The 24,977-nt window shown below is 41.4% G+C and overlaps 1 protein-coding gene across 1 annotated transcript in view; it reads left to right on the top strand.

The window, feature by feature from the left end:
* The first annotated feature begins 14,288 nt into the window (after nt 1–14,288).
* tm9sf2 (transmembrane 9 superfamily member 2) overlaps nt 14,289–24,977 on the top strand; it is a 28,009-nt gene continuing 17,320 nt past the window's right edge. The window contains exons 1-5 of the mRNA XM_007906303.2: nt 14,289–14,552; nt 18,654–18,721; nt 18,964–19,057; nt 21,875–22,002; nt 22,663–22,792. Coding sequence (XP_007904494.2) covers nt 14,430–14,552; nt 18,654–18,721; nt 18,964–19,057; nt 21,875–22,002; nt 22,663–22,792 — 543 coding nt within the window. The 5' untranslated portion in view covers nt 14,289–14,429. The remainder of the gene's footprint in view (nt 14,553–18,653; nt 18,722–18,963; nt 19,058–21,874; nt 22,003–22,662; nt 22,793–24,977) is intronic.

The following is a 24,977-nucleotide window of genomic DNA, read 5'->3' as shown; positions in this document are numbered from 1 at the left end:
GGTGGGAGTCTGAGGTTCCTTTGAATTGAAGAGTAGCAGTCTGTCATCTGACAGGGATTTGAGGGGCATTGGAGCAGGAGTGAGGATCCAAGCTGGGGGTAGGAGGGCATCTGTGTCCGAGTAGCTGTAGTGGGGACATGAAAACATAAAATTAATAATAGTCAAAACATTAATCATTAATCCGAATGTCACTGATTCACAGACAAATGCTAACAGTTCCCACATATTTCAACGAACCTTTAAAATCCACATATCAGAAGAAACCTAAAACATATCTTTACTTTTGTGTGACAGGAAAGAAATGTAGAAGAGGATCGTATGACTTCTATTAAGACAGCTGTGACTATATGACACATGTTTGTTTGTTCATATTTCATATCTGCCATTTGGTGCTAATCAAGCAATAAAAAACAGTTTATTTGCTGTGACTATAAAATACATGAATCGTCTCACAGTCCAGGCGTCATTTATCAGTCGCATTAGATTCCTACACATCACAAGCTGAACAGAGACTCACCCTTGTTTCTAGACTGATTACAATACATGTTTATTTTTGAGCTATTAACACAGGAATTGTGTGTCAGTCTTAACTAAGAAATAAATAAAGGTTTACTGCATCTATATAAAACACAATTGAGAGTCTGCCAACTGGCTCAGCTATCATTACAGCTAGTACACACTGCAGGACATGAAGTAAGTTGCAGCACGGATTCACACAAAGCTAAGATAAAGTGGTCCCTACACAATTATATGATTTCGTTAAAACAGCCATTTAATTAAGAGATGAAATCTACTCACATCTGGTTTTAAGTGTTGTACTTCTCGGTACAGTAATTTGAAATGTTCAGAATAAGTATGTTGTTTTATCAATGAATCTGTTTTTGAATGTTATTGAACTATGCATTATACTATCAAAAAGGGCTTTTTTTTAAAAAAGGCATAAAATACATTCATGTAATAAAAGATGTGGGTTTACCCACACAATGAGTTCACATGTCAGTCGTGTAATCATGAAGAGGTATTGATCCACATGATGCGAAATGAGACAGAGTCTGAGGGACACACACAAGGAAGACAGTGGCAATAACTAGACTTCCAATAACTGAACTGTAACATGAAGGCAGCATTGGCACTCATTCGCATCTCGGAGCTGACATTCCTGCCAGTGTTGAGCAGCAAAATTGAGAATGAAGGCTTCAAAAAGGATATCCCCACATAATCACACATTGTCAATGTTGCTACAGGCAATGGGAATTTCAGCCCTTTGGTCACTCCTGATGGAAAATATACATGTGTGTATAAAAGGTTAGGCCAGAAAAAGACTCAGTCCATGCCCTTCACTAGGTGCTGCCACTTATAAAGAGTTGCTCAGACGAGTTATGGGAGGACGTCTGTTGGCAACTCTCCAGCCTTGTCCCAGCATGTATTCTGGTTCAGTTGGTGGCACTCTCATTTCCGAATCAGTAGGTTGTGGGCCCCACATTGGGTCTTTGAACTCATGTAGGCAAACACTCCAATGCAGTGCTGGAGTGTGCTGCATTGTTGGAGATGCGGTCCTTTGGATGAGATGTTAAACAGAGGTCTACTTGTTCAGATGGGCAGGCAGACTACTATTTGAGAAGGGAATTTCTCCCAGTGTTCTGATCATCAATCCCCCAAATAAAATTAGATTATTCACTTCATGGCTGATTGTGGGACATAGTTGTGTGCAAATTTGCTACCATATCTGTTAATACAAAATACAGTGCATTCTGTAAAATGTTTTGAGACATCCCCTTAAAAGGAAAGGTACCATATCAAATGTAAGGGTTATTATTTATTCTAACACTGTTTTCTTATAATTAAGATTAAAAGTTTAATTAAAAGTCCTACTTTGCACTCTGGAATAAAGGCTTGATGATCAAATGCAAGGATAATTGAATATTTATTAACATGTTACCATTATTAATTCCCAAGGAGAGAAGAGAAAAAGGCAGAAAATTGGAGAGAGCATTAAGGAAGCATGAGAAGTTTGATGTAAATAATAAATAATAATAATCCTTACATTTGATATAGGGACTTATCACGTCGTCAAGACATCTCAAAGTGCTTCACAGGATACACTGTAAAGTGTAGTGACTGTGTGTTTTGTGGGCAAAATGCGGCAGCCAATTGCGCACAGCGACGTCCCACAAACAGTTGTGGATTGAGTGACCACATTATTATTATTATTATTATTATTATTATTATTATTATTATTATTATTATTATTATTATTATTAAAGTGATCCGCCAATCAACTAACAAGCAGGTTCCTACTTGCTGCTAGGTAAACAGAGGAGTGTGTGCGTGGAGCAAGGAAACTTGCCTAAGGTTTCGTCCTGTCCCATCTGGGAATTGAACCCGGGTCCTCTCGCTTGCGAGGCGAGCACTCTAACCACTGAACTATGGTTAAACTCCAGCAGTTACCCCAATGCAAACTCTGGGCTCCCCCCAAGCCTTTGCTCTTACCAACCTGCGCCTAATACTCTCCAGAATTAGATAAACAGGATGTGTCCCTCCAGGGAAAGAGAGAGAGTGCACATTCCATTCCAATAAATATCTCTGGGCTTTCACACTCGGGGTCCTGGGAAAGAAAAGAGAGATGAAGGGAGGGAGCGCGAGAGAGACCGAGAGAGAGAGAGAGGGAGTTGAGAGGGGATGAAGAGAGAAAGAGGGAGATGAAAGAGAAGGGGAGACATAAATAAAACGTTTCTTGCAGTATTATCACTTCAAAATATCACCACAGGATGGTGGTAACAGCACACAATAGAGGGACACGTCACTTGATCATCTTCTTGTTCACAGATAAAGGTAGGGGAGATTAAGGAAGAAAAATAATGGGACAATCCTATATGTGTTTTTTAAATGCTAAAAAGATCAGTTTGCAATATGTTCTGTTTCATGTATGGTGCCCAGAGGTGATCAAAGAAAGTAAGAATATTTTATTGTTTATACTAATAGTAAAATAACTCTTACGTCCATGACAACTTGTTATTGTCACCTCCATTCCGAATATTTCATTCGTGGGGAGCTGCTGCTGTGCTGAATGATAGGTTACAAGAGAGGATTTGGATGAAGAAGGCCGTTTGATCTCATCCTTCAAGAAAATCCATCCTACCTCCTTCCTATTACAACTTCAAGCTGATTTTTAAAGGATTCCAATGGCATTGTCACTACCACCTTAATGGTAAGCTGTTTCAGCTATCAATTACTTCCTGGTCTCTGTCCTAAAATTTATTTTCTCAATGCTCAACTTTTGCGCTTTTATGCTATTATCTTGGCAAGATCTAAATTATTGCTCTGGGTTGCTTTCTTCATCCAATTTAGCAATTTATGTACCTCTAATACTTTTAGAGGCCAAAGAACTCTAGTATCTCATCATTCATCTCATCAGCGTGGAGAAAAGATGGTAGCACAGACACCAGGAAATAATTGATAGCTGAAACAAGTTGAATGATGAGATGCTGAAGCATAGCATAGATGCATTTTAGGGAAAGCTAGATAAGTTCATGAGGGAGAAAGGAATAGAAGTTTATGTTGACAGGCTTAGTTGAGGAATGGAAGGAGGAGGCTCATGTGGAGCATAAATATTGGCATAGACCAGTTAGGCCAAATGGCCTGTTTCTGTGCAGTATATTATGTGTAATTCTATGTAATTCAGCACAATTCCTCTCTCTGACACCGAGGATCAACTATTCCAACCTGATTTTATTGCCAGCTGCAGAGTACTTTCCATGACACTCAAACCATGTCCTCCATACATAATTCTTTTTGCTTCAATGGTGGAACCGGACAATGTTGTGGAGGTGGGGTAAGCTCAATTCTAAACACACCCTCATTTACTATGGTGGACCATAAAAATCTTGTAATCAACCTATTATAACACCACCACATCTTAATAATAATAATAATCCTTGCATTTGATATAGTGCCTTATCCTTAAAAAACCCTCCCTGTGCCTTTCCCTACTCTCTAACTACCGCCCCATCTCCAACCCCCCCTTTCCTCTCCAAGGTCCTGGAACGAGTTGTTGCTTCTCAACTTCGCTCCTTCCTCTCCCACCCCTCCCTTCTTGATCCTCGCCAACTTTCCTCAATTGAACATCAACAAGACCAAGACTCTCCTGATTGACTCCCGTCAGCACCTCCTCACCTCAGGCGCTGACAGCATCACTATCCATGGTTGCACACTCCACCTTGCTAAGCCAGTCTGGAACCTTGGGGTCTTGTTTGACCCTAAACTAACCTTTCTATCCCACATCTGGGCCATGACCCACTCTGCCTTCCCACACCTCCACAACATTGTCCAGCTATACTATTGTCTCACACTGCAGGCCGCCGAAACCCTCATACACACTTTCATTTCATCAAGGCTTGGCTATGCAAACTCATTTCTTGTCGACCTCCCCAACTACTCCCTCCACAGGCTGCAGATCATCCAGAACTCTGCAGCCCATGTCCTCTCCCCAACCCTATCACCCCCATCCTTGCCCAACTCCACTGGCTTCCCATCACACAGAGGATACAGTTCAAGATCCTGGTCCTCACCTTCAAAACCCTCCATGGTCTCTGCTCCCCCCTATATCTGCGACCTCCTAACACCTTACCATCCTGCTCACTCCCTCCACTCAGTGGGCTCCAGCCTGCTTCACGTCCCCTGTCTCGCTTGTCCCACAATTGGTGGGCGGACCTGCCACCACTCTGCCCCCAGGCTCTGGAACTCCATCCTGCAGTCCCTTTGCCTCGCCCCCTCCCTTGCCACCTTCGAGACCCAACTCAAGACCTTCCTCTTCAACTGTGCTTTCGATCTCCCTACTTCCCCGCCCTCCACCCTCCCCGACCCCGATCCCCAGCTCGGATCTGTACGTCTGTTTGTACAGCGCCTTGGAACGTCCTCCCCAAATGAAAGGCGCTATACAAATGTCATTTTGTTGTTGTTGTTGTTATCACATCTTCAAGACATCTCAATGCGCTTCACAGAATATACTGTAAAGTGAATTGATCGTATATGTTGTGGGCAAAATGCGGCAGCCAATTGCATACAGCAGAGTCCCATAAACAGATTGAAGTGACCAAATTCTTCTTTTTTTATTATTATTAATTGCTGTAGTGCAATTAATAAACACGTCAAACAAATCCTAAACGTAGCTCACATTTTCCACAATCTGACAATTACTGAATGTGCTGTGCCATTTCCAAAAGGCTGTCATTTTATGACTGAGTTTGTTTCCCAGAGATAACCAGCTCGTGTTCTTCATTCATCTATTTTTGATGGATAAACTCCATCCTTACTTTAGCTTGGGCTTCTTCCTTGCTAATCCCAACACTTTACAAAGCCATATTAATCCCTGCTTGGTACAAAGAATGACTTACAAAATGATCTTGGTCTAAACTTCTAATCCAGAATATTTTTAAATAGAGTTACAGATATATTTTGAATCATATATGATTAATCGATAATATATTTTTGCACTAAATTAAAATGCAAATACAATTTTCTTCTCTGAGTAGGATCCAGAAATATTGCTGCAATCCCCAAAGAGTTAAAACATCCTGCTGTTGTGTAATTAATAAACAGGTCAAACAAATCCTAAACCCTAATCTCTGTACCTGCCAGCTGTCACTTGTGGGAAAAAGTAGCTCCCACTGGTTTCAAAATGATGTATCCTTTCATTTGTTAACCTTTTCGCACACAGGACCCTCACAAATGATTTTCATTAGAAATTAGTAGTCAGTTTTTGGAGCTTTAGGAATTCCGTCCATTGTAGTAATGTTTCATGTGCAGTCATGCTCTTGATTAACACTTTCTGAAGGATAAAACTGTAAATATTTTTTAAGAAATGATTGTAATTTGGCAGTACCAATTAAATCGATATTATTATCAGTTGGTATGGAAAGTAAAAACATGACGGAAATGAGATATGCATCAAAATTAATTCAGTTTGTTCAAGGATTAACCAGTCTGTCACTCATTGAGACATAAAAGTTTGGAAAGTTAGATCATGGTGAGCTCTAGTGTTACAGCGCCACTACATGGCCACTAATGTGTATTGCATACAAGCCTTTCACACAGAACAAAAAGAGCCAAAACTTTCAGGTTTTGTTTAATAATGTATAAACCTTTGTATCAGTTGGAGACCCATCTGCTGCCAAATGCACATCTACAATATTATTTGTTTTAGAGCTTTAAAGTTTGATGCAAAAAGTTTATTTTAAAAACTAAAGCATTGGGATAAAGGATCTGTCAAGATGTTATAAACTTGTAGAACAGACTCAATTGGTGGAATAGACTTGGTCATCGTATCTTATGCTCCTAGAAGTTACATAATATAAACCAATAGTTAATGAAAACAAACTTTGATCTCGGGAAGGCCATGAATTACAATGAATTGGTATGTAATGAATTGCAGACATTCGCCTAAAATATACACATTCACTACATTTTGCAGTAAAATTTAGTAAATTCTGTGAAGCATTTGAGACGTTCTCCCAACATGAAAGCCGCAATATCAAATACAATGATTATCATTATTTATTATTTATTGTGGTCTTACAATTAAAATTATAAACTAAATTTAAAATGCTGCTTTACAATCTGGAATAAAGGCCTTCACGATCCTTGCAAACTAAAAAGATAGGAGCATTTTGGTTTGGAAAATGCTTGAACAACAACAAATTACACTTGTATAGCGCCTTTCACATCAGCAGGATCCACACCCGAGATAGTGGTTGAGATCAGGATGGGTGGTGGGTGGGGAGGATAGGGGTAGGAGGGTGACCGAAGGCACGGTCGAAGAGTAGAGTCTAGAGACAGGTCTTGAAGGAGGCAGAAGGACTATTAGATGAAGTTCCAGAGGATGGGGGCAGAGAGACTGAAGGCCCGTGGCATAGTTGATATGGAGGACAGGTTGTGGGTGGAGAGGAGGGTGGAGAAGTCAGTAGAGGTAGAGCAGGAGGAGGTGAAGTGGAGATTGAAGTTGCCTAAGATGAGGAGGAGTTCGGAGCAGAGTAAGAGGGTGGAGGATGGTGGAGATGCCCCGGAGAAAGGTGGGGGAAGGTTTGGGGTGGGGGGAAATTTTGAGGGAAAGGTTGGAGGGCTTTCCCTCCAACTGGTCAGGGTGAGGGGAGGGAAGGGAGGGAGTGAGGAGGGGTTAGAGAGTCGAGAGGGGAGGTGAAGGCACGGTTGAAGAGAAGATATTGTAATAATAATAATAATCCTTGCATTTGATATAGCGCTTTTCACGTCAGGAGGACGTCCCAAAGCGCTTCACAGAACACACTGTAAAGTGAATTGACTATATTTGTGGGCGAACGCGGCAGCCAATTGCGCACAGCAATGTCCCACAAACAGTCGTAGATTGAAAATGGCCAATTTAATTATTGTTTTTGTTTTTTGGAGGGATTATTATCAGGCGTGTGGAGTAAGGAAACTTGCCCAAGGTTTCGCCCTGACCTGCCTGGAATTGAACTCAGGTCTCTCACTTGCAAAGCGAGTTCTCTAACCACTGAGCTACAGGACTCCACAAGTATATTGCAAAACTGGTTAAACTGGTTTTATTTCTAAAATTAGCATTGGTTTGTTGCCAAGCATAGTTTCCTGAACAATGATCAGAGACAAAAATGCTACATTACCTGTTTTAAGTTACAATGTGCCTCTGCAAAAGGTTGTGAAAAGTGGATTTGTGGCTCATTCAGGAGGCAAAATACCAGGATGTTGAACTTATGTTAAATGCTCTCTGCCCTCCAAAATATCCAGCCTACCATCCTCCCATTACAGTTTCTAACTTAAGCAAATCCAGCATCCTGGCCTCTGATAGCACCTTCCAGTTATTAATTATTCTCTCCAATATGCCCTGGTGTCTGTCTTGAAATTGCTCTTGGCAACCCTGAACCTGTACCCTCTTATTCGAAAAGCCATGAAGTATCTGCAAATACCATTTTGGATTTACTTTCCCAAGCCCTTTTAGAACCTTATATACATCAAGAAGTTCCGCTCTGAGATGGCCTCTTTTCAAGGGTGAGGAGCACTATTTTATATAATTACTCAAAACTTACTTCTCTACACTGGGATCATCCTTATTGCTCTCCTCTGCACTATCTCTAAGCCTCTCTTATGTCACAGCAACCAGAATGATACAATACTCCAGGTGTAGCTGGACGAGAGCACTGTACATCCAAACACAACTGATGTCTTCTCTCATGCCATCCAGCTTGCAATAAAAATACCATTGGATGGTAATAATGTTGAATGGTAATAATAATGTTTCACATTTTTACACAAGAGTTTAGCGGAAGTAACATTTTTCCATTGACGATACAAAAACAACAATTTAAGTCAATAAATGATGGGTGAATGTAATTAATTTTAACCGGAAAGCAATTGATGAAATATAACATGAATATCAGAAATGCATGAATTTTAAATTAGACTGAGGGGAAAAGATCAACAACAACAACAAAATGACATTTATGGAGTGCCTTTCACATCGGGCAGACGTCCCAATGCATTCCCCTCAGAAGCTCCGACGTGAAAGGCGCTCTATAAATGGAATCTTGTTGTTGTTGTTGTTGTTGTTATGCAACTTAGACCACCCTACCCATTAGGGCTTCGGTTTGAAGGGTTATCAGAATCTTAATAGAAAGAATCCCTGCATGGAGGGACTGGTCTGCTTCTCCAAATCTTGTGAATGAGCAGGGCTGAATGATATACCATTAACAGTACTATATAGCACTATGAATCTGCCTGGCTCACATGAATTATTCCATTTGCAGGAATTCACTTTGCATTTTATAGAACAATTGCATTCGTAATTTGCAGTGACCCACCAGATATAGTATATTCTTTCTATTAATGTAGGTAGTAATAACTGATGAAAATGCAATCAGTCATTATGTTTGTCAAGAGCTTCAAGATCATGTACTCAGAAGGCTGCAAAAGTATACAAGCCAGTATCTCTATCCACACAACGGTTACCCTATTTACTGAAACTGGCATGGATTAAACCCATTTTTAGCATCTCACTTTCCTGTTATTTGGATTATTCATGAGCAGCAAATGTGGAAATAAATAAAAGTGAGTCTTTATAGAATACATAGTTACATTTGTAAAGTGCTTTTCACGTTGGGAGGAAGTCACAAGACCGAGGACCTCCTGATTGGCTCACGTCAGTGCCTCCACACTTAAGGCACGTACAGCATCACCATCCAAGGATGCACACTCCACCTCACTGAGCCAAACTGGAACCTTGGCGTCTTGTTTGACCCTCAACTATCCTTTCTATCCCACATCTGTGCCATGACCGGCTCTGCCTTTCCCCACCTCTGCAACATCTCCCGGCTTCGCCACTGTCTCACACTGCAGGCCGCCGAGACCCTCATACTCACATTCATAACATCCAGGTTTGACTACACAAACTCCCTGCTTGTCGGCCTCCCTAACTCCTCCCTCCATAGGCAGCAGATCATCCAGAACTCTGCACCCAGTGTCCTCTCCCGCACCATACTCCGGGACCCTATCCCCCCCATCCTTGCCTGACTCCACTGGCTTCTCATCACACCGAGGATACAGTTCAAGTTTCTGGTCGTCACCTTCAAAGCCCTCCAAGGCCCTGCTTGTCAGCCTTCCCAACTCCTCCCTCCACAGGCTGCAGATAATCCAGAACTCTGCAGCCCTTATCCTCTCTGCACCAAACTCCGTGACCCCATCTCCCCCATTCTCGCCCGACTTCATTGGCTCCCTATCCTTCAAGGATCCAGTTCAAAATCCTGGTCCTCACCTACAAAGCCCCCCATGGCCTCAAGACCCTCCTCTTTGACCGTACCTTCCATTACCCTCCTTCCCCATCTACCCTCCACCCTCCCTGATCCCGACCCCCAGCTTGGGTCCGAAACACTGATTGTCCAGCTACTTGGGCCATCCTCCCGACGTGAAAAGCGCTATACAAATGTAATTGCGTTGTTGTTGTCGATATCCCAGCCTAATTGCAAAGCTTGTACTGATCCATAACTGGCGAATTAATAAAATAGATATGTGACAGATGATACAAATATCTGGCTGTGACAGATGAACATTTAAGCAAGCAGGTCATAAAAACTTAAGTATAAAATAAATAAAGTTCATTTATAATCCTTGCATTTTATAATCCTTGCAATCTCCAGGACTGCATTGGAGTGTTATAATAATATAATATATATAATGTAGCTCACTAGTTGGAGCATTTGCCTCGCAAGCGAGAGACTTGGGTTCAATTCCCAGCAGGGCGAAACCTTGAGCAAGTTTCCTTACTCCACGTGCCTGATAATAATCCCTCAAGAAAACAACAAACAAACAAAAAATATATTGGTCACTTCAATCCATGATTGTTTGTGGGAGACTGCTGTGCGCAATTGGCTGCCGTGTTTCACCCACAAATATATAGTCAATTCACTTTATGGTATATTCTGTAAAGCTTGAGACATCTCGAAGATGTGAAAAGGCACTATAACAAATGTAAGGATTATTATTATTATCTAGCAATATTACTGTACTTTCCATGGAACTGCTTTGCAAAACGTTGTGGCAATTATCTAAGAATTCCTCAGTGACAGTTTGTCGAGTTGGCAGTAGGTCAGATATGAGAAGGCCAGGTAGTTTTTCTGCATTGCAGCAGTCAGGTAGTTTCACTGTCAGAACCGTGTTCAGTTTTTGTGTGAAGACAACTGAAGGCTGCAGCGTGAAGCAATCACAGCTGAGGAGCACTGACCAGCTTTGAGAGCTACAACCATTTCGATATCTTTTTTTAAATTAATTTAATTTGTAGGCGCTTTGAGACTTCTAGAAGACATGAGAAGTGCTATTATCAAATGCAAAGATTTTTAAATTAATAGTATGCAGTATTTTGCAGCATCAGCAGTATTTTCCAGAATCTGCAGTATTTCACATTTTGACCAATTCATTATTATTATTTTTTTGAAGGAATTATTACCCCCGGAAAAGCGATCTGCCAATCGACCTACAACCAAGTTCCTACTTACTGCTAGGTAAATAAAGACGTGTGGAGTAAGGAAACTTGCCCAATGTTTCGTCCTGCTGGGAATCAAACCCAGGTTTTTCACTTGCGAGGTGCGTGCTCTAACCACTGAGCTACAGGACTCGATTTCACTCATTAATATGGAGAACACAGTTCTGGGAATATAAGAAAACATGAAATGAAAAAGGCTATTTGGTCCATTAAGTCTACTTCTTCCACAGCCTCTTAAAACATTTTGCTTTTCTTCCTATGGCATTTAAACTCACGTAGAAGAGTAGAAATGTGCTGTATGTACTGCACAATTTGTTCTGGGTGACTTATGAACTGTGGGCAAACAGTTCTGTGGGTTTAAATTAAACATGATGGAACATTTTTTTACATTTAACAAGAATTAGTTTATAGAAGTCGAAACTGTTGCAATGAGTAATTTAGACCTAAGGTGAATCGTATATTTAACTATTTGACTGGTCTCTGGGTATTCTGGAGGTGATACCTCCTACCTGCCCAATATCTTTCTGAATGGTCTGGTTTGAGAAGACAATTGCATTGTGTACTGGAGTTCCTGGTCAAGGCATTGGATCTCCAACTTACTGGCTTAATTAAACAAAAAGATTGGAGTCCAGCCAGTATCCTGTGAATCGAAGGTCCAATGAGCAGCACCACCACTTACTTCTCAGATACATCTATTGAGAAGGGTTCTGGAGTGGACCTATCTAAGGACTGGTCAATGTGTATAAATTCATCAGGTCCCTAAATCTATTATCAGTGTTATAGGTATATTAAGTATATTAGAAATTAGACCTTGGGGATTTATTAACTCATCACGCTAATTATCTTATCTTTTAACCCAATCATAGAAATAGGGAACCTCTTAAAACTTCAGGCTGACAATTCTATTCCCCACACCACCCATTCTTATTTTTTAAAAATTAACTGTTACAAACAAAATAATAATTAGATATCAAGCACAGATGAAAAGCGAGATATGTTTATAATTATTATTGGCAATAACTTGATCCTTGTTACTGAATTCATGCTTTGAAATTGTTAGCAGCCAGATGGCTTGGTTTTTGTATTGCATGATTGGAAGCACCATTTGAAAGCAACCTGTAGTAGTTACAGTTGGCAGTTAGGATAAGTACTGATAGAAGCAATTAAACTATTAAATTATATTGTATAACAGAATGGTGCATGAACTTTAGAAATCCTTTTCAAGAAAGTCTAACTGATCTGGAATGATTAATGCGCGAATCATCTGAATACAGTATTTGATTTCATTTTTGACAAAATTGGGGGTGGATGTTATCAGTGAAAAACTTTACAGAACCTTTTTGCTTTGGTGATGAAAGTTGAAAATGGTTTGGGTACTGCTTGAACAGATTGGTGAATCTCATCCCCCCTTAAATCCAGCCTAAAAGCCTAACTCTTCAGCTGTGCTCACATTGCCGAAGGGCACTATATAAATACAAGTTGTTGTGGTCATCACCACCTATCCCCCCACCCTGCTTAATGTCTGAACTCAATCTTTATGAAGCTCTCTGAGACGTTCTATGTGTATGTGTAGGGTGCTATATAAATGCAAATTTCTGTTATTGTAAAATCAATTAATGTTGCTCCCCCCCCCCCCATAGAAATGACACAGAAACATTATAAGGAATTGGGGGAGGAATGTCTAATTTAGGGTTAATAAGAAATACATTTCAATAGCAGAGTCAGATTAGGGATTATGTGTTTTTGGAATGGGCCTCCTGCAAATTATTAAAATGTAAACTAGACACCAAAAAAAGTCCACGTTTTAATTCTTTGAATGCACTTTCACCAGCAGGAAAACAAATAACAGACGTTAAGTTTGTTCGATATATTGGACTCAATAAAAGGTTGCAGTCATTAAACCATTTTTATCTCTCTTTCAATGTTGTCTTGGGGCCAGCTGAGCTGGGTGTGTGATTACAAGATCGTACACATTCGGAAACTCATCATTCTCGTGTTCTTTGTACACATTGAATATTCTAGATTTACAGATCCAGTAGTTAATTTTGTAAAGTCTTACAATGAGAGCTTGATAGGGTTGCAACATGGGATGATTGGCAAATGTAGTTTAATATGGATAAATACAAGGTGCACAGTAGAACAAGTCATAGGTTCAGAATTATAAACAGCAATTTCTGGAAATTCGCCTTCAATTTCAGGACAGGATGTTTTCCTTTACTCAGAGGGTAATTACAACTAGAGTTTTCCAGGAATGGTGGTTGAGGCCAAAGTGATGGACTCATTTTAAAAACAGTTTGATACTGTGATGGGAGGATGGTAAAGTAGGTATTCTGGAAGGTTGAAATTAAATGGGCTAAAGGGCCTTTTTCATTTGAACCGATTCTATGACCTTGTGACCATGACCAGTTTCTACATATATATGCCGTGTACATTTAGAAATTTCCGTGTCTGGAGACGGAATGGATATCTGTTCCCTGGAGGAACACATCCTGCTTATCAAATTCCGGATCACATTAAGCATAGGTGAACGAGAGCCAAGGCTTGTGTACCCGAGTGTGCGTTGGTATAACTACCAGAGCAGAGCGTGACCAGCTAAATCTGCGTAGCTTGCCATTGAGAACACTGTCTGGCGCCGCTTTCCCGCTACTTGCCCAGCGAGGACCACGAGGTTTGGCTTACAGGTTTAAAAGGAGTCCAGTGGGAATACCTGCCTGTTCAGGCGGATGTTAAAGATCCCATGCGACTATTTGAAATGAGAAAGGAGTTTCTCCCAGTGTCCTGCCCAACAAATCCGACAAATTAAATTGGGTCACTCAATCCACAACCATTTGCGGAGCACTGCTGCGTGCAATGGGCTGCTGCCATTCACCCACAAAATTCAGTCAGTCCACTTTACAGTGTATCCTGTGCAGCGCTTTGAGACGCCGCGATGATGCGATAAAGGTCAATATCAAATGCAGTTATTACTATTGTATTATTATTGTTGTAATACTCCCTGCCCCCGAGCCCCGCCCAGTGAGCCAAGATGGCAGGTGCGCGTCACCAGCAGGTGTGTGTGGGTCTGCGCAGGAAACGACGAGCTCCGCATTGTCCGACTCCCGGTCCTCCAGTTTCCCACAATGCCCGGGATGGGTGACGTTGGGCATTGTGACGTTCTACATCGCGTGCTCGGTCACAACCGCCTCCATCGGCAGCCAATCACCGCCTCCGGCCGTCTGTCAGTCAGTCAGCCAGTTCTCAGCCCCTCCCCCTGGTCCCAGTCACCGCCTCCAAAGCCCAGGCCCCGGTGTCGGGCACTGCCTCCTGACTTCAAACACCATCTCACTCCCTCCGTCCCTCGCTGCTCGTCACAGCGGCTCCAGCTCCGCGCAGACCCTCCGCTGTGAAGCCTCCTCCCTGACCTGTGGCAATGCCGCCGCCGCCGCCGCTGCTGCTGCTGCTGGTGGCCTCCGCTCTCCGAGTGGCCTCGGGTTTCTACCTCCCGGGCCTGGCCCCCGTCAACTTCTGCGAAGTGGAAAGCGGGGACTGCAAGGTAACGGGCTCCGGCCTCCCCCCCCTCCCCACCCCCGGGAACACCCCGAGCCTCGCATTATAACCTGACGGCTCAGACCGGCCGCCTCGGAATTGGTCCCTGGGCCTATCCCGCCAATGCGGAAGCTGATCCATTGATTTATTGTGTGTGTGTCCTCACATCACTGGGCTTCAGTTTGACCTGCAGTCCCCTCTCTCGTTATTGTCACTTTGATCTGATGATATACTCGTGTCTGTCTGTCTGTCTGTAGTACATTAGGAAGACGTAATTTAAGCAATGAGGAATGATTAGGAAATTTGAATTCTTGGACCTTGGAAAGAGATGTCTCAAAGGGCGCCTCATCACCAGAGGTAACTGGTCCGTGTAATTAAACCTGGGATATCATTATTATTATTATTGTTATTATTGTTAGTAGCACTGGAATGAACAATTGAGCGTTGCAAAGAAAAGGAAGAGGTCAGGGCAGTGCTCTGAGCACGAACCAGGATAATCCTGGAATGAGAAACTCTACTGCAAGGGTTAAGTAAGAAGTCTTTGTGGATTTGAGTTTTCTTTAGGAGGGGGTGTGGTGGTGTTTGTTTTGCGCTTAATGGCAATTGCTTTCCTTTTGAGAGATTGTGGGATCAGTGGTGGCAGTTGAAATTGAGATTATTTATGTGGCAAAAGTGAAGTTAGATGAAATAATATAATGATACCTCTTGCATTTGATATTGTTGCATTATCAAAACTTCTCAAAGCTCTTCACAGGAATTTGTTTCCTGTTAAGTGTAGTAACTATTGGCTGGCAAAATATTAATTGTGTACATTTAAAAATAAATAACTTCTCACTGTTGACCTGTTATGAGGTCACAGTGACTGCCTTGTAACTTGTTTGTGATCCTGAGCAGCTCAAGGTGTGAAAATTGTGCCTGTGTCAGGAATGCTTTAATGGCACTCTGTTAAGTTGCAAACCTATTTGACAAATCAGCGAAATGGTAATAACCTCTGGCGGCAACAGCAGCATTTTATTTAGCTTAACTGTTTTCCAAAACTCGAACTTTCTTTCAGAGTTGGTATTATAAGATAAATAATAATCCTAGCATTTGATATAGCTGCTTTCACATCAAGAGGATGTCTCAAAACATTTCAGAGCATTTACTGTAAAGTGTAATGACTATTTTGTAGGCAAACAAACGCATAATACGGGAAGGTAACCAAGACAGTGCACAGATCCTTTAGTCTGACTTCAACTATGAGAATATACTAATGGAATCATTCATCTGAAATAAAATGAAAGAATAGCAAATAAGTGACAGCGAACAGGATGTTGGGCTACATTGCCAAATGCATTTATAGGGCTTTGATCAGGCTGCACTTTGAGTAATAATAATCTTTGCAATTGATAGAGTGCCTTATCATGTCATTGAGACATCTCCAAGCAATTCACAGAATATACAGTACTGTAAAGTGAATTGATTGTATGTTTTGTGTGGAAATGCGCCAGCCAATTGCGCACAGCAGTGTCCCACAAACAGTTGTGGATTGAGTGATCAAATTATTATTAATTTTTCATTTTTTTGAAGGGATTATTATCCCTGGTTAGCAATCCGCCAAACGACTACTACAACAACAACATCAAAATTATGTTTGTATAGCGCCTTTCACATCAGGAGAATGTCCCAAGGTGCTGACCAGAGAGAGTTATGGACCCAAGCTGGGGGTCAGGATGGGGGAGGGTAGAGGGCAGGGAGATCAAAAGCATGGTCAAAAAGCAGGGTCTTGAGATGGGTCTTGAAAGTGGCAACAGAGGGTGTGAGGCATGGAGTTCCAGAGGGTGGGGGCAGAGTGGTGGAAGGCCTACCCACCAATAGTGGGGCAAGCAAGACAGGGGACATGAAGCAGGCCGGAGCCCACTGAGCGAAGGGAATGAACAGGATGGTAGGGGGTTAGGAGGTTGCAGAAAGTCCGTGGAGGGTTTTGAAGGTGAGGACCAGGATCTTGAACTGTATCCTCTGTGTGATGGAAAGCCAGTGTAGTTGGGGAAGGATGGGAGTGATTGGGTCGCGGAGAGGGCACTGGCTCCAGAGTTCTGGATATCAGCCCAGAGAGTCAGTTGAAAGTCTTGATGTGGGGCTTGAATCAATAGTTAACCAAAAAGTCATGTTCATTTCTGATATCTTGGATGATGGAAAATTATATTTGATGGACCGGTCTATAAAAGTAAATTTATTAATTCTGAGGATATTCTAATTATATAAAATTGATACCTGTTTATGTAGTCTCCCAGATGGGTCTTACTGAATCTTGTGAGTGCCAATCCTAATTAAGTTATGGTCTAATAGTGGAGGTCCTGTAGCTCAGTGGTTAGAGCACTCGCTTTGCAAGCATTCCTTCAAAAAATATTAATAAGTTGGTCACTCAATCCACACCTTATCATGTCAATGTCATTACAGAATATACTGTAAAGTGAATTGACTGTATATTTTGTGTGCGAAACGCGGCAGCCAAGTGGGTACAGCAGTGTCCCACAAATAGTCTTAGGAGAGCTAAAAGGTTTTTGAGGATTCTAAGAAATGTAAAGTATTGTTTTTACAGTACAACATGCATTTTGCATTCAGCTCAGTTCCATAAACAGTTGTGAAGTGAATTACCAAATTTCTGATCTGGATAAATACCTTTTTATATAAAAATAATTAGATAAAAAATATTAACAATACAGAAAAAAGTCAGAGGCAAACCTTCAAGCTATATTTCTTACTTAGTGATTCCACAGCAGGACCTCTTTATGATAACTGATGCCAATTGATGTCCATTCCAGAGTTAGCTCAAATTTAGGATATTGCTGAAATCGTACCCTCCGTTCCTCTGGCTCCGGTCTGCTCCACATCCCCCGCCCCAACCGCCCTACCATCGGTGGCCGGGCCTTCAGCCTCTCAGCCCCGAGGCTCTGGAACTCCATCCCCCAGTGCCTTCGCCGCCTCCTCCCTTTCCTCCTTCAAGGCCGGTCTCAAGACCTTTCTCTTTGACTGTGCCTTCAGCTCCCCTCTCGACTTTCTCCCCCCTCCTCGCTCCCTCCCTTCCCTCCCCTCACCCTGACAATTTCCCTCCTCGTCGCCCCTCCCTTCCCTCCCCTCACCCTGACAATTTCCCTCCTGCTCGGGTCCTAACCCAACTGTCCAGCGCCTTGGGACGTCCTCCCGACGTGAAAGCGCTCTATAAATGAAATCTTGTTGTTGTTGTTTGTTTTCTTTCATCTTCCACCATCCATTTTGGAGTTAAAATAATTTCCACTTCAACTTTTTAAAAAGCTATTTATCAAGCCAATACAAATGATTAGATACCATTGGATTGGTTTTCTATGTAGGAATCAAGCCACTTTATCCTTCAAATAGGGCTTTATAGTTTAATAGTCCTTTAATTCACTGGAGGACAATAGCAGAAATAGAAATAAAAAAGTTAGTTATTTGATTATTTTGAGCTGTTTCTAACTGCCAGATTTGTTCCTTATGTATTTGGTTTCAATCATTAGCGTATACAAAACTTCTGTTTTCATGCTAATGCTTTCCATGTGCTCAATAAACAAAGCAGTGAAATTTGAATCCTGTGCCCAGGATTCAAGTTTCACTGCTTTCTTTATTGAGCATTAAATATTCTACATGTTAAACCTATGGATTTCTCCTTTTTAGATGTCATATGACATTCTCTGTTAGTGACTTTGTTTCTAAGTTTCCTGAAATATTGGGGAGGACAAGTTTGCAGGGCTATGGGGAGAGCGTGGGGGAGTGGGATTGATTTGGATAGCTCTTTTCAAAGAGCCGGCACAGACACGATGGCCAAATGGCCTCCTTCTGTGTTGTTTAATTCTATGATTCTATGATTTATGAATCTGTAACATTACTCTAAAATATTATTTTAGAAATATTTTTCTCAGTTAATATTGCTATATTCTAAATTGCAGCTCTGACCGCTTCAATCTTCCTACCCTCCCTCTCACCGAACCAGTGTGCAACCTTGCCGTTCAGTTCTCTTTTCTCCCTCACATCCAGCCTCTGAAGATCTTGAGACGCACAAAATTCTAACTATTGAGCTTAAAAAAAATTCAAGTTTTCATTGTGTTTTCAGAGTGCCATTGAACTGTTTGTAAACAGACTGGACTCGGTGGAATCTGTTCTTCCTTATGAATATGCTGCGTAAGTAAATTTACCTTCATTTAAAGCCTTAATCTGTATTTATTAGTGGAGTTTAAAATAAAATCATATTTCAATCTATTTTATTGACGACATGTGACATTACATGCCAAGGAAAATGTGGATAAAAATTCTGAGGCCTGTAAATTCAGAGTACATTTTTAAGCAAATTAAGCATTTCAGTAAAAGTATATGAAGATGTATTTGTTTGTGTAAAATCCTAAAAATTAATTTCTCCTTTTAAGGTTTGATTTTTGTCAATTGGAAAAGGAAAACCGTCCTTCAGAAAATCTTGGCCAGGTTCTATTTGGTGAAAGAATTGAGCCATCTCCATACAAGGTACAGTACATACTCTCCTGGATTACATATGCTCTTACTAAAAATTAAGAATCTTAAATTGTTTTTCACACTTCTCTACTGCCAGTTCCTCTTTTTGAATGTAAAGTCTGTGTCAACCTTCCTAATATGCAATAACCCCAAAAGAGATAATAATAATGTTAATAATCCTTGCATTTGATATAAAGTTTTTCATGTCTTCCAGACGATCAAAGCACTTCCCAGGATATACTGTAAAGTGAATTGACTGTATATTTGTAGACAGAACTTGGCAACAACAACAACTTGGATTTATATAGCACCCTCCACGCAGGACAGCATCTCAGAGCGCTTCACAGTAACGGATCCCGGGGCTAAGCCAGGGGGAGGGGGAGGAAGGTGACCAAAGGCGCAGTCAAAAAGAAAGGTCTTCAGCAGAGATCTGAACATAGGAAGAGAGGGGGTGAGGCGAAAGAAGTGAGGAAGGAAGTTCCAGAGCCTCGGGGCGTAGTGGCTTAAGACCCAGCTACCGATGGTGGAGCGGAGGATTCGGGGGACAAGGAGGAGACCAGACCCAGTGGAGCGAAGGCAACGGGCACTGCTGTGAGGAGAGAGGAGGTCAGAGAAGTAGGGGGTTGCAGAGAAGTGGAGGGATTTGAAGACAAGAGTGAGGATCTTGAAGTCAATTGCGCACAGCAGTGTCCCACATCCAGTCGTGGATTGAAATGACCAATTTATTATTTTTTGTTTTGTTTTTTCTTGAGGCATTATTATCAAAGACAAGTGTGAAATCATTATAAGTAACTTTGTATCAATAACATTTCAGAGTTTCTTAAAAAATAATCAGTTGCATTGATATAGTGTATTTCACATAAATATACATCTCAAGATGCTTTACAAAATGTACTTGATTTAAATGAAGTGAATGTTACATAGTTGAACATTGATCTGTGCCAGAAAAGGTGTGGATTTGGAGGGAAATGTACGCTTATATATAAAACTGACAAAGGCTCCACATTTCTTTGACATAACAGCATTGTTAAAGATGGTCCTCACCGAAATCGTAAAGCAATCAGAGCCTAAAATTAATCACAAAGTCCAAAAATGAAACTAAGTTTAGAATGTTATAATGCAAGTGTGGCAGCTTACCTGTTTCAGCCATATTCCACAATCAATGAAAATTAGAACAAGAAAATTACCTGCTTAGCTGTAGTTTAAAATATATATATATATCTCAAGCTGTTCAAATGGGAATGTTCCAATGAAAATGTTGTGTTTGAACTGCGTTTTTTAATTGTAGGAATTTGCGTTGAGAAGAAAATATTGTACAGTTTCCAAAAGATATCTCTATAGCTCTATTCATAATGTAATGCCGATCAGTTAGGCTTACTCAGGAATGGGCCTAATTTCAGGGTTTTTTGTTAAGGCATGATTTTAGATTATAGAAACTGTAACTGCCCCATGATATATGAATATGTTTATTGAAGTGGCTTGCAAGAAGTGAACAATATTCTAGGAATTCTTGGAATCTGTGCATTTTAAAAGTTTTAACGATTGTAAAAGTATTTACATATAATTTTTGTTTGGTTGGGGGTGGAAGGATCTGTTTGTGTATCTGCCATTTTTCTTTACCATTGAAGTATTAGTAATACTCATATGGTTAGGTTAGAAAACAGAATTTCAGTAAAAGACAGAGATAGCATGAAAAGGAAGATCATTTGTAGAATCTTTTTGATGTTCCCCTATTTTAAAAAAAGTTTGTCCCAAAGGTTATAGGTAACATGTAGACTGTATAGTTTTCTAATTAAATGATGACATTTATTGATCTCATTTGCTGCTGCACGAGGATTAACATGTCGCACAGTGCAGTATTTATAGGCCAGGCATTGTGTTGTGTTAAATGCCAAGTGAAAGCCAGGTGCTCCCATCAGGAGCTGAGATAGCAGATCATTGAAAATGGAGATCACACTGGCTACTGTCATGCACCTTCTGCAGATTAAAGTGGGATTGGTTGAGACCTGGTTATCAGCGCACCAGGTTCTTACTCTCAGCTTGGGATAGTGTCTGGAATATGGAACATTTCAGTAGAATAATGGCTTCAAAATAAACAATGGCAGAAGAGAGCTCATCAACTCGATGTGACATTTTTGGTGCAGTACATGAACTTGTAAGATGTTTATACCTTATAAGATAGCTAAGAATTTTTGACAGTGGTTTTGAGGTAAATATGAAATTGAGAAGGCACATCCTTGAAGGAAGAAAATAAATAGACAGAACCATTCCTGGTCATTCCTTAAACCTGCATCGTCAGACGTCTCGGACTAGGTTGACTTCTTAGATAGATGAATGATGCATGGTGTATGCGGCAGCGCAGGTAAAAAAAAATTGTGCCAATTTGGAAAAAAAAGTTAAAAGTATGACACAAAAGTTTAAGTGAAGAAGAAAAGCAGTTTCGCAAAATTGTCCTCTTCCATTTCCCAAGCAGCTTTCTATTTTACCTTTTGGTTTACTATTCCCAAATATCAGAAATCAAATGGAGAATCTCAAAAAGCATCAATCGAATGAAGCCTTTGATTATCAAATTGCCTATTATTGATGTAGTCATATGATCAGTTTCTTGTTAACAAGGTGTACTCCCATCACAAAAATCTAACTCTGCTGAAAGAAGGGGTTGCCAGTTTGATTTAACTAATTATGGAGCAATATTGATAACGAGAAAACTGGGAGAAGGGTACAGGAGAGACGTGAGATAACTTGAGCAAACTGTTTGCAGGCCAATTGAATGTTGCAGGAACCAAGAGTTATTGAAAATATTGTATGCTTGCACAACTTGTATTGCAGTTCCATTTTAAGAAGGAGGAGCAATGTAAACCCGTATGTATCAAAAATTATGACCTGAGCAAAGAGCAAGACAAATCAAAGTTGATGTTCTTGAAGAATGGCATGAGTTTAAACTATCAACATCACTGGTGAGTAATAACAGAAGCAATTTGTTTTGCTTTTACAAATTCAAAATCAATCTGATATATTTTAGTACGAAATGAATGACCAAAATTGCTCACATTCGTTTTCAAATCCCTTCATGCTCTGGCAAGTCCCTACCTCTCCAACCTGCTTACTGCCCACTCCATTACCCGCTGCCTCCACTCGATTGGCTCTGGCCTCCTGCTCGACGCTCGTGCCCTCCATCACTTTCAACCATTATACCCTAAAGCTCTGGAACATTCTTCCTCTATCGCTCCGCCTTGCCCCCTCCTTCCCCATCATCAGGGGATTTGCTCTTCGATCTTGCCTGCAGTCACCTCCCCAGGACTAGGTGTCATGCTCTGCCACTGTCAAACGCTCTGGGAAGCTGCCCTTAAATACAAGCTGCTACTAATGTTGAATGGAATGACTTGCTGATTGGTGCATTAAACCCCAGCGACCCAGACCCTATTAAGGTGGGTGGTGGGGAAAACGAGTATGCCACTTTCAGTCTGCATATGCTAATTGCAGGAATGACGGTTACTTGTAAAAGGGTCCTGAAGAATGTAATTTTATCAGAAGTCAAATTAATTTTAGTTTTATATTTAATGGATAATTGTATAATTGTTCTTTTCATCATGTGCTAAACCCCATTGTAATTACAGGATCATCGACAATATGCCCGTCACGTGGTGCTACGATGTCGAAGATGGACAGAAATTTTGTAATCCTGGATTTCCTATTGGTTGTTACGTTACAAAAGATGGTCATCCAAAAGATGCTTGTGTCATTAGTGTAAGTTTGATAGCTGTTTTAAAGTACAGTGGGACCTTGTAATAAAGGACCTATTCTGTGCTTGTTAATGAGATGCCTTAATGGTGAGAATGACCTAATAAGGGCTCAAACCCGCACTTGTCCGATTGAGGGGGTGTGGGGGGTTGGGGGGTAGTTGGCAGTTGGATCTCCTGGGAGTTGAACTGGCTCCAGGTCCACCGATGTTCTGTCGGGTTATCTGGCAGACATCAGGGCCTGGATGAGCAAAAACTTCTTACAACTAAATGTTGACAAGAGCGAAGCCATACTCCTTGGCTCCCATAAATGTCTTCTGTCCAGTGGCTCTGACCTCCCCCACCTAACCCTCAGACTCACCAAACCGATGCGCAAGCTGGGCATCAGGTTTGTCCTACAGCTGTCCTTCCTTCCCCATATCTGGTACCTGACCAGAACTGTCTTCCTCCACCTCCGCCACATTGCCCACCTCCGACCGTACCTTACCCCAGATGCAGCCGAAACACTCGTCCATGTGTTCATCACCCCTCGACTCGACTTCTCAAATGCATTCCGTTCCACCATTGCTGGCTGTGCTTCAGCCACTACGCCCCATTAGACCAGTTCTAGCCTGGCTCCAGTGGCTCCCTATTGCCGAATGGATCAATTTCAAGATACTCATACTCGTTTTCAAATCCCTTCATACCCTGGCACCTCCCTACCTCTCCGATCTGCTTACTGCACAACCTCCTGCATCCGCAAGACTGACTCGTGCCCTCCGTTCCACCATCGGTGGCCGCGCTTTCAGCCACTAAAACTCTGGAACATGCTTTTTCTGTTCCTCCGCCTTGCTGCTTCCTTCCCTATTGTGCTCCGCCACTGTCAGGCACTCTGGGATGCTACCCTGCATGAGGGGGCGCTATATAAATGCAAGTTGTTGTTGTACTCCTGTTTGCGGTTAAGCATCAAGATATAAGTTCATCTCTCTGCAAGGTATTGGCATGGAGCCTTCTTTCCTCAGCTGCAAGGGCTTGGTTGTAGATTAAATAGATCGAATCTTACAATACAATTTCAATACATAACCATCTACCCACAGGAGCCAAATCCTGTTGTCTTACTTCTGTTGAGTCTGATTACCTCATTCTAATCCCACTCCCGCCCATACCAGCAAGTAGAAACACTCAAAAGTCCTACATCTTTCAATTGTGTGAACAAAACATTCAGTGATTGTGGTTCAGGTATTTTGATCAGCTTGCCTGCTGGGTACAGTGGATCAAACTGTTTTAGAGAGTATATAATTCTCAACTGCAGCCTTACTTTTGTTAAGGCAGTTTTGAAGATGGCAGTGCAGATGAACGGAAGCTTTATTTTCTTTTGTTATGCCAAAATCAGTTGTGAAGCTTTATATTAAAAAGATGTCGGCACAATGTTTGTCTACAGAGCATGCCTTTTGTGCAACTGCTGTTCTATGGTGATATACGGAAATACTTTTTATATTTTTCTGTTGCTTCAAAAGAAATCTCATCTCTTGTGGTTTGAATGTTAGTTTTCAATGCATTAATGTTTTTTTTCATAGTGGATTATCAAAATTGCTTTTATTATAATGAAACATTTCAAAAATTGTGTAGTTAAACATGATGAAAAGGCTCCCTCAAAGTCCTATTGGGTAAAGGAAACAGTCCCGCATTACATCTTACGAAAGTTGGTAAAGATTGAGTCCTGGTCTGTACTGAGTTGTATGATCTTAGCCAAGGCAGGATATGGGGTGCTACAATTAATTTTGGAGCTTTGATCTTCGGAGGGGGAAAATACAATAGGGTATTCGGTCCTGATTGCTATTAACTGGTGAAACTACTTCAGCATTTGGGGTTTTTCATGAGTTAGTATTTTCAACAATGACAAATTGCATTTATGTAGTGCTTTTAATGTTGGGAGGATGTCCCAAGGCACTGGACAGTGAAGGGTCTGCATTCGATCTGCAGGTTGGGATCAGAGAGGGGTGGCGGGCAAAGTGGGTGGAGGAGGGAAGATGACTCAAGGCACGGTCGAAAAATAACGTCTTGAAATGGGCCTTGAAGGAGGCAAGAGAGGGGGCTAGGCGGAGGGGCTCCGGGATGGAGTTCCAGATTTTGGGGGCAAAAAGGCTGAAGGCTCAACTGCCAATAGTTGAGAAGGCAGGGTGGGAAATGTGGAGCAGGCCAGTGCTTGCAGA

Source organism: Callorhinchus milii, unplaced genomic scaffold (assembly GCF_018977255.1).
Source record: "Callorhinchus milii isolate IMCB2004 unplaced genomic scaffold, IMCB_Cmil_1.0 Scaffold4, whole genome shotgun sequence".
NCBI classification, from domain to species: Eukaryota; Metazoa; Chordata; class Chondrichthyes; order Chimaeriformes; family Callorhinchidae; genus Callorhinchus; species Callorhinchus milii.
The sequence above is the reverse complement of the archived record's forward strand: the minus strand, read 5'-3'. Positions and strand labels throughout refer to the sequence as shown.